The 15,734-nt window shown below is 41.4% G+C and overlaps 1 protein-coding gene across 2 annotated transcripts; it reads right to left on the bottom strand.

Moving 5' to 3' along the window:
* Positions 1-308: 308 nt before the first annotated feature.
* inka2 (inka box actin regulator 2) lies at positions 309-14,909 on the bottom strand. 2 transcript variants are annotated; one of them, XM_087841001.1, is made up of 2 exons: positions 14,486-14,909; positions 309-3,521 (listed from the first exon to the last, which is right to left on the bottom strand). In XM_087841001.1, the coding sequence occupies exons 1-2, from the start codon at positions 14,555-14,557 to the stop codon at positions 2,259-2,261; spliced, it is 1,335 nt and encodes a 444-aa protein (XP_087697127.1). In that variant the 5' UTR covers positions 14,558-14,909; the 3' UTR covers positions 309-2,258. The 2 variants fall into 2 exon arrangements, with proteins under 2 accessions (XP_087697127.1, XP_087697128.1); XM_087841002.1 differs by lacking the exon at positions 14,486-14,909 and adding an exon at positions 4,572-4,650.
* Between the last annotated feature and the right edge of the window lie 825 nt (positions 14,910-15,734).

The following is a 15,734-nucleotide window of genomic DNA, read 5'->3' as shown; positions in this document are numbered from 1 at the left end:
TTCTTGCTTATTGTGTCTTTACAGATCGAGCTGGTTAGTGTTCTTGTGCAGAATGTCTGTAAACGTGATCATGTTTACCTTTAATTAGTTTGATTTCTGCTGTTTGCTTTATGTTTTGGACAAATTAATGCCTCTTGAATCTTCCATTTGTTTCCTCTTCCTGCGACACACCCTCTCATTAGTTAGCATTACAAGAAAAGATTTACATGGACTGTAATTATATTACCCAAACATGTCTAGTTTCCGTGTCAGTTCTACAGTAGAGAGAGATGTTGCACAAACGAACACACTGATGCACAAAAGCAGCATTTCATTCTGAAAACAGATTTAATTTACAAAGAGTCAGTGACAGTTTTACAGTGCACATGACACAAGATCACCACTGAAGGTTCGCAGAACCTCGATGAAAAATATCAACGACAGTGCTGAGAATTACACTCAGAAGACAGCTTTAATAGGAAGAAATAAATGTTACAGTTACATATATGTACTACGTGTCATGACATCTCAGACTGCACTTTCTGGCAGAAGAAACAGTCTGTGTGTGTTGAACCCTCAGACTGTGCAGTATATGTATTGACCTGATTACTGAAACAGAGACAGCACCATATGGATCAACCGGCCAAGACACTCAAAACCACCTCTGAGGCCTAATCCCTGCTGGCTAAGATTATTGGTCTGGTATCACATCAAAAACTGAGTGAAAATAATGTTTTTTTCCCTTTAATATTAAGAATATCAGATTGTCCTTGCATATCAGTGGTCCCTTAATAATAATAACACTAAAAAAAACACGAATCAAGAGTGGGCAGTGTCGTCTGTGACCTGAGGGAGTTTGTGTAGTTTGATTTGAACTGTTATGGTTCTGCTTGAAATGAAAAATACTGAAACTGTTTATTATGGTACAATAGAATAAATAACGTAGATTAAATATGACCTCACTGGTTTGTAGTTTAAGTACAAGAGCTGTAGCAATGCTTACACAATCAGCTGTTATGGTGATATTTATCTGCGCAGAATAATGAAAACCATGCGATGGGATATTACAGTAAATGAGTCTTATTGCTGCTGTTTGATGACAAATATGTACAATGTTCTGTACATTTAGCCTGTTCAGTTTGTTGTACCTTTCACAGATTATGGGTCCTATATCTGTTACAGCCCTGTAATGCATTCGCCTGCATATATACAGTATATAACACAGTCAGTTAATTCACAAAGCTCTGGGATTAAAGAAGCCCATTTTTGCATCTTTAAGCTTGTGGCGAACATACTTTACATAATGTCTGAGTACCAGATGGCTGTCAGTTAGTCAGTACTTGGGGTTGGCTGTGCCATCTTTACCCCCTCCTCTCTCTGCATAGCAGCCCACGAGGACTTTGGTTGACTCAACATTTGCCATGTCTACATAGCAGAGAACTAAAGAGAGTGCTTCCAACATGACAGCAACCGCAGCATTTCTGATTACGAGGGACAGATCTCAAAGTTTAATGTACAAAGTTTGAACTAGTCATGCACCGTATTGCTGTTATGCTTTTAAAGCAAGAAAATATATACTGGAAACCCATTCTGAATGTGGCAGTGCTTTCTCCTGTGTGGCATTCGCTCCCTGAGCAAAGGTGAACAAGACGAGTTCGTGTAGTCGTGAGTTTCCAGGTTGTTACAGCCGTTTTGGAAATAAAAGGGAAGCTGAGGACTCTATAGTGGCAGTGCGTTCAGTAACAGCTGTTTGTAGCATCATTTATAAAAACGGTAACCATGCAATTCAACAGTTGGTGTTGCTATTTATAGATGCAAAGAAGTGCAAAGAAGTGTGTCCTGTAGAGCAGAAGTGGAAAAAGTCTGCGTTAAAAAGATTTAAATTGATAGTGACATTCTGAGAAGGGTGTACCGTATTTTAGGAGGGCATGAAAATTCAGTCATACATGCACACGTGTGAAGGAGTTTGAATAATACAAAAGTTGCAGCATAAACCCTAAAAAAGTCTCATTCTTTCTCAGATGCATCGCAGCGTACACTCACACGGACGCATCAAGCGAGGTCTGGGTTTTTGGATTGTCAGACGAAATGTTGCCCTGATAATCTCTCAGTCGCAGGAGAAAGACGATGTGGGTGTGAATTTAGCGGTTCGTTTTTGGAAGATAAGTGTGTCCAAGCCTCTCGTTCATTCACGCTCCTTTATCGCAGCCAAAATCCTACAGCACCTGTCACGCGCTCAATCTGGCGTCGCTGTCAGTCTGTTGGCCAGAGACTCGCTGTCAGACCCACACAGCTGTGTTGTAGTCAAACAAGGGCTGCATTCTCTCCAGACCAGTCTCTGGCTGCCTTCTGTCTAAATAAATCCCCGCAAATGGCTGCTGGTAAAACTGGTGCAAGTGTTGGTGGTGGTTCCTCTCTGTCTCTGGAAGATGCATACATGTGCTGCTTTTGCCCTGCTGTCCATTCGCCCAGAACGGCAGGTAAAAGCTGCCTTTTGAACTTTTGGGAAGCATTTTCTTCGGCCTTTTATAGAGGTCACCCTCTGGAAGCTCAGGAGCCACCCAGCCCGGCCTCTCCTTGAGCAGCTTGTCCCGGTCAGGCCGGACACTTCGCAGGAACTTCTTGAAGATGTTTGTGGTGAATGAGAACTTTTTGCAGATCTCCTGTGAGCGGCTGAGGCGTAGAGGGTGAGCTGGGGTGTCTGGTCTTTCTGTCCCACCATCCATTCTCTCCTCTCTCCTCTTTGCCCTTTCTTCTTCGTCTCCTTCCTCCTTGTCCACCTCAGGCAGGTCTAGCCAGTTGCCCACAAGGTCTGCAAATACATTGTCCCCCAGAACTAATGGTTGACGGTTGCGACAGCGGCTCATGAGCGAAGAAGTCCAGTCACTGGCGTCATCTGTGCTGTCTTGGGAGTAGTCGCTATCTAAGGAAGGACCCTCTCTTGAGAGACTGTACAGGATTCCAGGCAGGTCCACTATCTGTGCACGACGGGGACGGGGATGGCTAGGGTAGACCTCTGGTGGAGGATTTCCCACAACTGGTCCACAGAAGTCCACTTGAGGGGCAGTATATCCTGACCACCTTCTCGGTACAGACTCCAGGTCAGTTTCGCTTCTTGCATTTCTTGCATTTCTTGCATTTCTTGAGCTCCGTGCACTTCTTTGACTTCTTTCACTCTCGCTCTCTAGGCTGGATGACGACAAGGATGAGGTTTCCAGACTGCTTCTGTTTTCTGACAGACTAGTCGAGTTTCTGCTTTCCAAAGACTGCCTTGAACTCGGCATGTGATTCGGGCTGGGCTCCTCAGACACGGTTTGTCTGATACAGCAGCTCTGATCCTCTCCTGAAGCTGATGCTGCTGCAGCTGGTGGTTCAGCAGCAGCAGTTGAAGCCGTGTGGGGCATTCCCCGGTTAATAGGCCGCCCTGAAATGTCAAGATTTTCTAGTGCCGTCTGGACCTGAAGGAGCTTGAGTTCCTGAAGGGCTCCCATCATTGAATTCATCTGAGCATGGAGGCCATCTCCAGCTTCTTTCATGGATAACTGCAGAAAGACACAGAGAAATAAAGATAAAGGACTGATAGCGGTATTCACATTTACATTTGTGTTTCACACACACAGACAAAAAAATCTCATTGCACAAGAGCAACTGACGACAGTCATCCATTCCAGCAAATATTAACAGTTAGTGGTAAAAAATTTGCCAAATCCAACATGGATCTATCTGCTGCGATGACCCCCTTATGAATAATGGAGCAGGGTAAAGAAGCTTATTAAAAAGATAAGTTATTGTACTAAGCCTGTTTTCTATCTCTTCACTTGTGGGTTTTAGGGTATGCACCTTGTTTAATTATGTGGTCATGTGACCTAGTTTTGGATGACAGGCTGGGGTCCCATATGGCCAGCGAATGAGAGAGAATCCAACTAGTGACAGCTGTAGAACACACTTGCTTTCATTTTTAAAAAAAAAACATCTATAATTTCCTTTTGACTTCCTTTCATTTGATTGTATCATATCTGCTTTCTCCTCTGAGCCCATTGTATTCGTGTGTTCTACTCTCTGTGCAGCAGTAATCATCCTCTCTGCTTTTAACCTCCTCCGCCTCGCTTCCTGTTCTCATCTGTTTGAAAGCCTGCGTCATGTGACCTGGACTAACTGTCTTCTCCCGAAGGCAGCCACACAACCCAGAGCCAGCATCCTAACACGTGTCTTAACTCGCAGCCTTCTCGAATCACTGCATGCCCTCTGAATAACTGTCTTAGATATTATAGGTTTCTCTGCTATGGTTTCATAACGTGCTACTGATTGACGAATGAAAAATAAAGCATCTGTGAAAAGACACGAGGAAGCATGCAAGGAATTTTGAAAAATTAGTTCACGGGAAATTTTGGTGAAAATCTTGCAGAGCACACCTTCAGACGAACATGACTACACTTCCACAGAAGATGCTCTTAGTCAACCAACAAAAACAAATACCTTTAAACTAAACTTAACTTATAGTAAAATATGTTTACAGGAAATATTTCCTTCAAATAAAATAAATCGCTACTATGAGAATAAACAGGCAGCTGTAATAAAAACCTACACCTTACCTTAAAATAAAATTTAAAAAAAGCAGCAGGTTTTGACCCTCCTGGCTGCACCTCAGTCAGCCCCTCACTGTCTTTCACCTTTCAAATGGATCAGTCTGACGGCCTCTATATGTATCCCTGTCCAATGGAGGGACACCACTGGGTGTGACAGCCAATCACCACTGCCCATCTAGACTATAATCCCCAAATACAGTGTGTGTGTGTGTGAGGGGGGGGGGGGGGGTGGATGGGGGGACTCACTCAGGCGGAAACGGAATAACAATGAAAGGAGCGAGAGGGGTGGTGAGAGTCAGCCATATGAGCGGAGATGGAAAGGGTGGGGGCAAACGGGGAGGAATCCTTTGCCATATGTTTAGATGTCGAAGAGAAAACTGTTGATGGATTCAATTATGAATGACACCATTAGAACATAAGAAGGGGATGCAGAGGGCAGGAGGTTGGATGTACGTGCAACAAAATTAGGCTGCGATACTTAGATCTCCAGGGAACAGTGATTATGCTGATCCTGGGTGGGAAAAGTTGCTGCATAGTGCAGTTGGCATTACAGCATCGTAATCAAAGCTTCTTATTACCGTGTGAGAAGGGATGTGAGTTGTTTTTAATGTCGGAAAATTGACAAATGTGACAAATTCTTAGACAACATTTTGAAAAGTAAAACACAAGGCATAAAAATGTGTGAAATGTATGGAAAAGTCAGAATTGCTAGCTCAAAATATGCTAAAGTTTTGCCTTTTTTAAAGGCATATAGTGTTGCTCACAGAGTGTGACATCAATTCCCGGCCATTCCTCTGGCACCATGTTTACATTTAGAGAAATGTCTCAGCAACTATTGGATTGATTGTCATCAAATCTGGCACATCATTTGCTTCACAGGATGAAGTTAATTACTTGCAGAGCTACCAACATGTCAAATTTTTAATATGCCCTGGTTTTATAACCAAACATGCCACGCTGTTCACATCAGCCTCAGCTTTATAGAGTATGTTCACTGTTAATTAAAAGCTTCAGAAAACGTTTCGAATGCGATTAACATTTAAACCTACTGAACATCAGCATGTTAGCTTAGACGCCACTGTGTCCAAGTGCAGCATCTTGGAGTTCCAGTGACCGTGCAGACCCTTAAAGGAAGTTCATGGTTTCTGCATGTCTGTAAATGTCTGCAGGAATTTTGCTGTCTGCTCAAGCACAAACGGAGCAAGTTCACCAAAAGTGCATGTGCTAGACATTTTTCATGCACAGAATAAACACAGGGCAGCATGGTGGCATGGGGGTCAGCACTGCTGCCTAACAGTAAGAGGGAGCTGGGTTCGAATCTACCATCTGGCTGGGCCCTTTGTGTCTCCACGAGTTCTCTCTGAGCCCGCCAGTAATTTTAAATTAGACCTATGTGTGAATGTGAGTCTGAGTTAAGCCTGCGACAGATTGGCGACCTGTCCAGGGTGTACTCCACCTCTATAATCAGAAGAAAATGAATGGATGGATTATAAATATGACAACATCTGCTCTGCTTTCATTTAGCACTTGCACAACTTCAATAATGAATTTACAAAATTTAACCATATCAAAACATTTTTGGAGAAACAGAGTCACACAGATGCAGTGATTTAATTATTGCAAACTATTCTGCATATTATGTTCTTAAATTATTAATGAATATATAAAATAGACCAACTTTCATTTTCTTTCTTTTCTAATATAGAAAAGAAAGAAAATAATATTTCTATATATATAATATATAGAAATATTAGCTCACAGTGTCATAAAGTTGAAAGAGCAAAAAAAATCTCTTCATTGAAAACACTGGTTTATTACATGTTTGTCATTCATCCAATTTGGACTGTGTACATACACTTAAAGCACAGTGACCTGGCGTTGACACCAATACACTATCCTTTACCATCAGCAGTAAATCTCACTTGGCTTATCACGACATATGGCTGAGTAGATGCACGCGGGCGTGAATAACCTCTAAGATCAGATAATAGGCCTATCAATGCACATGCGGGGATGACAGGCCTCTGAGCTTCCCGCTGGCTCGCTAAATTAGGAAGTGAAGGTACATGTAATTAGCACAATCAGGTTGTCTCTTGTCTTTGTGCCTTCCACATATGGCTGACTTCATTAGCTGCAATTGTCTGCGTCCTGGGAAAGGCTGGGAAAGGGTGCACAATTATGGTTTACTTTCTTACACAAGAAAAGTCAACAAGACTTGAGGCAAAAGGAGAGTTATGTATTTATCATTGCATTTTTGGAGCCTTCAGTAAAGTTGATCCCAGGATCAGGATTGCTTTAATGTATTAAATTTGCTTTTGTAATATCATCTTCTAGGTATGCAGACTCAAAGAGCTGCACCTGTTTACACACGCTAACCTCAAACACTGCAGTTTAACATTCACGTGCAACTTTTCCATTATCCCTAAAATGCAGACACTCCCCACAGTTATTTAAAAACACAGTGTTGTTTACTGGCATTTCTATTCTAAGGCAATATTAATAATTCATACTATGCTCTGGGGAACAAACAGGGGAACAGCAGTAAGCCAAACCCTATTATTCTACCTTTAACATGCCAACTAACTCCAGGCACTCCGCTGCCATTTCAAAGCTGAACTTTGTGGCCCAAATATGTCAGCCTTTTCATCCCTCATCCGATATCTTACTCAGAATGCCAAAAGTGACTTAAAAATGTTGTCCTGCGGCGGTTTCTTGTTTAGACACAGATGTTACGGAAATCCTAAGATGTCTCACTTTTACAATGTGTGAATCAGCCCAGGGCCTGGCAGACCGGAGAGGACCTACACCTTAAGGGTTTAAGGACAAAAACGGAGATGAGAAATAATGTCTGTCTAATCTAATTTAACAAAAGAACTCGGATGAAATTGGCGCTGCAGGGAATTGTTGTACTGCCCAGAAACACTTTAATCATTAATGCAGTCTTGTGAAGTTTGGTTAAATCTGATTTTTTTCCCTTTATTTAATCGAGAAAGTATGCATTTCTTTGAGAATTTGAATAATCTGAAAAAAATAAGACAAACATTTAATCCCCCCTAAACCCTCTACTTCCTCTTCTGGCTGCAGTGATGTTAGCCAAGGAGACATAATTGCCAATCAAGGGCTGAATGCTTCAGAGTTTAAGAACAAAGGCTGGCAGGCTTCATTTAATATTGAATAGAGGCTTATTAAAAAGTGGTGGGCTATTTAATTAAGAGCTTTTAAAAAAAAAGTTTATAGGTGATTCTTTATTTCAGAGCCACATGTCAGATCTTTCTAACTGCGAAGACGCTTCTAGAAAACCATTCAATATACATGCAAGTGAATTAAATACTACAAAGTATAAATAAATCAGTGCTCCTGCTCTGCTGTCTGTCAAGATCAAGTTCTGCCTTGATCACGGTTTCGGTATTACCTCATGTCAGTTATGGAGGGAAAAATAAATGCGCTGCGCAAACACACTGAGCTCACACATCCACGCAAGTCCAGACTTGCATCAGCAGAACGAAGTCAGTGAACTTTTTTAGAGCATGGATTTAGATTATTCGGAGGAAAATAAACCCAAACAAGTAATCAAAAACAAACTAGTGCTCTATTCTGCCTACAAAATGCAGGCCATTCACTGTTGTTGTTTGTTAGTAGCTGAAGGGGGGAGGCCAAGGTTATCAGACCAAAAAGGTCTTCCTGTTTGGAAGGCGCTGACCAGCAGCAGCATCTATAGTGTGTACTCCCCTTCCTCCACCTCCACCCCCCCTAATTAAATATGAATGGTGATCTGTGTGGGTCAAGGACAGGAATGGGTTCTCTGTCTGGGGGGATACACACAAGGTCTCTGTGGCTGAACTGCTGTGGATGGCCCCGAGGTCACGATAAAGAGGGCAATAAATCTGCACAGCATTTAGTGAAAGAAATAAATGACTATGCACATGGCAATGAATGCCTCTTTGACAAAAAAAAGGTTATATGGTGACTCTGTTTGGCCCGTATGTCCTCCGGGTCGCATTCAGGAGACGAAGAAGTGGGAATGATAAACATAAAAGCCTTCTTGTACTTTAATTTTAGAAGATGTTCTCATTTTTAGGAAAATGTTTTGCTTCTCCTCCCTACTCAGATAATAGAGCCGTCTCTTTATGGTTTAGCGAAACTATCTGCAACACTTAGGGGTAAATGAAAATGGGGAACTAGCTGAACCACAACTTTTAAAACGAACCAGTCGAGAGCAAATATAACTGTTTGTGGGTCCTGCTGGCCAACAAAGACTCCCTGATGACCTTTTCAGAAAGAGGGAGGTGGTTTAATAGCTTGTTTCCTGCTAGAGCTCATTTACGCTGCCGTGGGAGATGTAGGCTGATTAGGATCCATATCATCATCTTTGGCAGATGATATTTGGAGACGGTCTGGGACCCAATCTTTTGTTGTCCTGGCGGGAACTCCTCACTGGAAGCAATAATCGTCACGTAGAAGCTCGATAGCACGGGAGTTGACGTCAGCACCTCGTGTGGGGGCAGTGAAAGTGCTCATCCAATTCTCAGCCCCCCTCTGAGATCAAAAGGAGCGCTAAATCACACAAGCATTTCCTAAAGAAAATAAATGTGTTTTTTTTTTCTGTGTGCATCATTTAGTACATTTTTCAACTGAAAGTGAATGGCTGTGCAAAGCCTTTAATGCAGTGTTTTTTTTAAGCCATTTAAAAATGTGCAGCTTATTTACAGAGATGGGCAGTAACGCGTTACAAGTAACGTGTTACTGTAATCTGATTACTTTTTTCAAGTAACGAGTAAGTAAGGGATTACTTTTGCAAAAACGGTAATTAGATTACCGTTACTTTCCTGTAGGAACGCTGCGTTACTGCGTTACTAAAACCATGATTTTTTTTGCGAGAATGTCTCATGACGGTGACGTAAGCAAGTGCGACGTTTGTGACAACAGCTGTGTGCAGATCAACAATGGATCATATATCGAGTGCGGGAGAGAGTATGAGCGTGCAGCGTTTAAAGCGTGGAAGTACTGACCTTACTTTGAGTTTGATTCCATAAAAAGTGACAAAAACATTAGTGTCCGTTGTGCGTGGGAAGAAAACTTATTTTTACAGCGAAAAAAAACCCTAAACTTCCGAGCTAGCACCGAGTAGCTACAACGTAATGGGAATTTCACAGAGAAACTGCCGTATCCTTCCACTGACCGCTGCACACCTGCACCAGGGTAAACCTCCGCCGACCCCACTCCTGCTTTACAGGTGAAAATAGAGCAACAGGACCGCTAGTCTTTGACTTTATTTATTTTCTGCTGTGTTTTACTTGCATCTATTTGAAAGAGTGAGTGTAAACACAAAAAAATATTTTATTTTATATGCTGGAATGTGCAGAAAATAGGTTTAAATGTTAAACAAATTTCTTCCAGTCAGAGAATGTTGCATTTAATTAAATTTTTGCTTGATGCATAAAGTTAAAAGATTAAAACTAATAAAACAAGTTTTGAAAAGAGACTTTTCCATTTGATTACATTTTGTATGATGGATTATGTAGAAAAAGTAGAATTGGGCTGAAAGATCTATCGCTTTATCACCTATTCAGGTTGTAAATCGTGTTTTTAAAAAGTAACTAAGTAACTAAGTAATTAATTACTTTTGAAAATAAGTAATCAGTAAAGTAATTGGATTACTTTTTTGAGGAAGTAATCAGTAATTAGTTACTGATTACTTTTTTCAAGTAACTTGACCAACACTGCTTATTTACAGTTTTTCAATTTGGAATTTGAAACATTTTGGATACTTATACTTGTACTGTATTGGATTGCTAAGTCATAAATGGCTTTTTGATTTAAAGGAATTCATCTTCAGTATTTTTTATATTGCATTTTCATTTTTAAAATACTGGAAATGCTTATAATGACCGACTTCTATAATATGAAAGTGGATCTAGAGAATTCTCCAAAAGTTGATTCTGTTCATCTGGACGTAGCGTATCCAAGTCACTTGGATGAGTGACGAAACGTTTCTCCCACAAAACGCTACGTCCAGATGAACAGAATCAACTTTTGGAGATTTACTTACCTGGATTATTGAGCATGCATCAAGAAGATCTAGAGAAGTATCTCTTAAATCTTGTTTTTAGCTTTTGACCACTTTTGACCCAAAGCCCTTGGATAAACTTACTCTACTGAATTACTGTCAGTGTTACTGGCTAGACAGTAAACACTGAAAGGCTAATTGCTGCTGAGGGGAAGGTCAAATCCCTCAGGAGATGGTAAGGATCAAAACAGAGCTGAAAGATGAGCGAATGTATTGGAGTTACTTTTATCTGGAGGTCAGAGAAAAACAAAATCTTAAATTCTAATATTGACGTGTCGGCTGTTGTTTGAATGATCAGCTGTTTGATAATAGATGTTTCAATTTGTGGTTTCACTTCGACAGTGTCAGACAAGATGTAATGCAAAAGTCACAGCATAGAGAATACCGATCTATACCTCACACGTTGTTTCCAGTGAACGTATAAGTAAGGAGGTCAGGACTCGATCTTACACTAACAGGATTGCACGTGTGGTCACAACAGCAGCATTAACTTAACTTGTTCACTCTGCATCCAAGAAAAAAAAAAGGCCAAAATAAATCTGATATCTTGGGCAGTGATTTCATTTTCCATTCTGTGAACCATGAAAAAGCTACGTGTGCAGAGTCATAATGATAAACAGGCTTTGTTGAAGGTTTGTAGCTCAGTCTCAAACACAATGATCAACCACGCAAACCCCACAGCCGCCACCAAGAGTTGGTCCAATTTTAGCCGAGGGGAAGGAAGGGCAGTTTGGAGAACGGGAGCCACAGGGGGAGCCACAAAACAAACGGGCTTAAAGTTAAGCCACAACCCTGCTTTGTGTACAGCTTTCAGCTCCTACGCCCAAAAGGTAACAAAGAACTTTCCAGAAGACACAACAGGCTTGGCACTCGGGTGCATTTCTCTCAGATTTCATGACTTAATGGTTGCTGGCTTTGGTGTTGAATTCCAAGGTGACAGTCACGTTTGAAATTCGCCTCAGGTGTGAAAGAGAAAAAGGGGGCACGCTGCATGTGAAGTCGGCTTCAGCGGCGGTGATATGAAACGCTCTGATTTATGTTTTAGTGTCTGACGCTGCCAACCAGGTGCGAACCCTACATTTAGACAATGTGAGTCAAAGACGCGTCACCGTTTGCATTTTCAACATCAAGTAGGCAGGAAGAGCTTATGTTTTCTTTGTCATGACTCTCTGTTCGCTGCACCAATCATGAGTCATGCATGCATAGGCTTGAAATGATTTCATTGTTGTCATTACTGTCTATCCTCAGGATTTCAGAGGACTCTTGTATTTCTTTTAAAGAATAAAGTTAAACGACTGTTTTCAGTTTGAGTCACACAGGAAGACAGATGGTGCTATGTTCCTGACTGTCAGGTTTGATATTTAATGGATTTGTTGTGATGGACACGGTCAGCAGTTGAAGAAATTAGACCCTGAGCTTTTCAAGTTTGAGGGTCAAATTTTCAAGTGTGACCTGTCTGTACCTCCCACAAGGACCCACACCCTCAACCGCTGACACAGTGCCCACACTTTCATATCACACTCCTGTTGTAGAGCTGACAGGACATCAGGGTTTGGGTTTCAGTGTGTCTAACGTGAAACACTGAAGTCATGCTGGCATTCACGTGACTTTCGTATAGCCTTTGAATGCCACACTCGGGCTTCTTTGTTGCTACAGACACAAACAAACTCAACTATGTAGATTTTCTTGTTTCATTGTAACTTTTTAGTCAGGAGTATTAGAATATACCAGGTAAAGGTTTAAGGGACTATACTATTATTTTTGCTCCTTCCATTCAGTAACGTTCACTGCATGCCATTTTTCAAGACATGCTCAATCAGCTTAAGCTCTTACATGCATTTTTCTACCAGCTTTCGCCTATTTTCATTCATATCTATAAGATATGACATACAGCTAGCAGACATTTAAAACTTGAGCCCTCATACAACTGACATTTGTGCTCCTTACCAACTTTTTTCTTCCAATTCCAGATGGAAAGTAAGAAAAAAAAAAGTAAAACGGACACAAAAGGCTGATACTGCTAAACACAACCCAACACAGAGAAAGAGAAATGGCATATTTCTTTGACTTATGTGATAAAAGTAAACTCTGCAAAAATATTACTACTGGCCTCTGCTCTGACTGGACGTAATGTTGGCAAGATGGAAAAGTTACTCCCTGCTGAATGGTTGGGATAAAATCTAAACTTCTCCCAACAGAAAATAGATACCATAAACACAGAGGCTATAATTAAGTGAAAGCGATATCTGGTTTGATTGGAAAGCTACATTTCTGTGCTGTTTTTGAGTAAATAGTGTTATAATGCAGTTAAATCAGTCTGCGTTGCAAACAAATGACAAATGTGAATACGAACTTGATGTTGATTGTGATGGATTGTGTAGCTGCTCTGTTGCTTTTATGCTGCGGAAATGAATGAAAACACAGCAGGAAAAAACAAAACATCATGCAAAATGGTTTTTGGAATGATTTAAGGTCATGCTGTTTGTAGTAAGTGTTCCAAAACATGCGTAACTGGTATGCTCCAAAATTGCTGACTTCAAAGCCACAAATTCGCAAGAGATGTCCAGGAGCCGCTTGACTCGGCATCACAGCTGTAAGTCGGCTGTTAGATGTTTGTGATCTATGTGTTGCTGATAGAGCCGGTTTTACCGCTCTCCACTGAACACTGGATGAAAATCAGTCACAGTGGAAAGGAAAGTGACAACCTTGGCATAGACACCCCTTATTTCTGAACAACAGATTGCATCCCACATGGTCTTGAGAGCAGAGGGAGACTGCCTCAGCTTTTTAACTGGCATCTGCTCCCCGTTCTCCTGTTTGATCCTCGGCATGGCATGACACTTTTTCTATTATGTTACCAAACTGCGATGTGGCAGCCCTAACACAACATGTCCTTCTGGCATCAACGTCAACTCCCCTTAAATCTCAAGTGCCACTTCACAGACGTGTGGCTAATTTGGAGCAGCAAATCATGAAGTCACAGAGCAGATTAAGCTGCAAAACATGCAGCCACGCAAGGCCTTTCTGCAGGCCAGTGGCTGGACAAAAGGGGGGGGGGGAAAAAAATCAGTCGCTGCTTTGAAGATGATTCCAAATGAAATCTGTGCCAGTTAAGGCTCCTCAGAAAATGGGTCTACAGTGTGTCACTGCCAGATGATTTTGGGCACGAGGGTGAAGCTTACAGATTTTGTTTTCACATTTCAAAGAAGAGGAAAGAAATGGCAGAGTAAATGCACTCACATCAAACATGGTAGATGAGAGGAGACATGAAAATATTAAATAACGGAGTCTAACAAATTCATTTAGAGCATGGAAACGTGATGAAACTCAATGTGACTGCCAATTTCACTCACTCCCCTGTGAGAGCTGGAGCTCCGAACAGTCTGTTGCAACACATGATTAAATTTACTACAAGGCACCAAGAATAGTGTGAACCTTAAATCGCTTTCTTTCAAGAATCCATAACCCAGCGCAGAGTATTTATGAGAAGGAATAACCGTCTCGAGCTCATTAAGCTTAAAACATCTGTCCCAGATGCGTGGACAGAGAGGAGGGAAGTGTACACATGCCTCTGGTGTGCTCAGAGCTTTAAGCCCACACAGATTAATGCGATTTAAAAAGACACACATGCACCCTCAGCTGAAAACTAGACTCCAGAATATTAGACTTGGAAATGTAGAAATGTTTCAGGACACATAGCGCGCAATAAAGCGACATTTCTAAATTTAAAATGTGAAAATTGTTAAATATTTAATGTAAAACGCGTATAAGCGGTAAAAATGCTCAAAATACACACGAATAAAGTAAAAGAGCGGTCCAGGGTAATAACACAAGAAGATACAACTGAACCTACCAGCTCTTGCTTCAGTCGCCTCAGACACGCGTCCATGTTTTTGCTTTCTTGTTTGGCGAGCCGCTGTTCCATTTTTCTTTCTTTCTTGCTTTTTTCTTGAAAGACAGGAATTCAGCTGAACCGCTTCGCCAGTCCCTGCTCGAACATGACTATAGACGCTTTAAGAAGAGCAGAAAACAATTGGCAATTGAAGATGCGCAGATCCTGCCGAGGAATGCGCGCGCGGCTCAAAATGACGCGAAACCCGTGGTTTAAATCCTGATGACGAAAATCTGTTTACTCCAAAAAAATTAATAAATAATACAAAAATGATAATGAGCTCCTTCTTGTGGCTGCACCAACAGACTGGGTCCGGGTTTCTCTCTTTCAGTGGCCCCTGCTTGGCTGCTGTCAGTGTCGTGTGTGTTGCTCAGCCTGTTTTTTCCCCCTGCTGCTATTTTCTCATTCAAGAGGAGCGCTTACGTTGGCCATCCAATTTCCTCCAATGAGCGAGCCTCTCAGGGCGGACTGAATCTCATTCAAGCCAGGATAAAACGCGGAGCCATCATTTACTATGCGAGCAGAACTGTCCACAGCAGCTCAAAAGAGAGACCGACCATCTGGAAATATCCAAATAAAGGCTGAAAGATAAGATAGTTGGGTTTGCTGAAAGAGCGCATTTTCCATAAAACAGACAAATATATTCAGCAGTCCCTGTTGCATTACACTGGACTGAAAGAGGATGTGTTTAAGAGAAACCATACGCGTCCATAGGAACAGCTTCCTGGCCACCTTCGCTGCGCAGAGAGGAAACACCTGAGCTGTGGGCTTTTGTTGCAAGACACGGGTTTGATTAGAATAAGGGAAGGAAGTATTGCACATACAAAGAAGCAAATGTGGAAGTTGCTGTAAACATTCCCTGCCTCGCAGAATAGATTGGATTCATCTCAAAGCTTGCACATGCAGCTCGTGTTCAATTTGCAATCTAGAGATGCCAAGAAAACTTAATGAGGTCACCTTTACTTCAAAATGATTTACTTTATATGACAACTACTATACCAAAGAAAGCAAAAGGAAGAAAATTTAGGTAAATTACATTAACAATAAGAAAATAAGATTATTTATAGTCAAAGGAGCTTGCAAAGAAAAGCATCTGGACTTCTTTAAGTTCTTTAAGTTACTTGAAGACGTTTCACCTCTCATCCGAGAAGCTTCTCGGATGAGAGGTGAAACGTCTTCAAGTAACTTAAAGATGACCTGGATGACTGAG

This window comes from Neolamprologus brichardi, chromosome 5 (assembly GCF_056152115.1).
Source record: "Neolamprologus brichardi isolate AB-2024 chromosome 5, ASM5615211v1, whole genome shotgun sequence".
NCBI classification, from domain to species: domain Eukaryota; kingdom Metazoa; phylum Chordata; class Actinopteri; order Cichliformes; family Cichlidae; genus Neolamprologus; species Neolamprologus brichardi.
The sequence above is the reverse complement of the archived record's forward strand: the minus strand, read 5'-3'. Positions and strand labels throughout refer to the sequence as shown.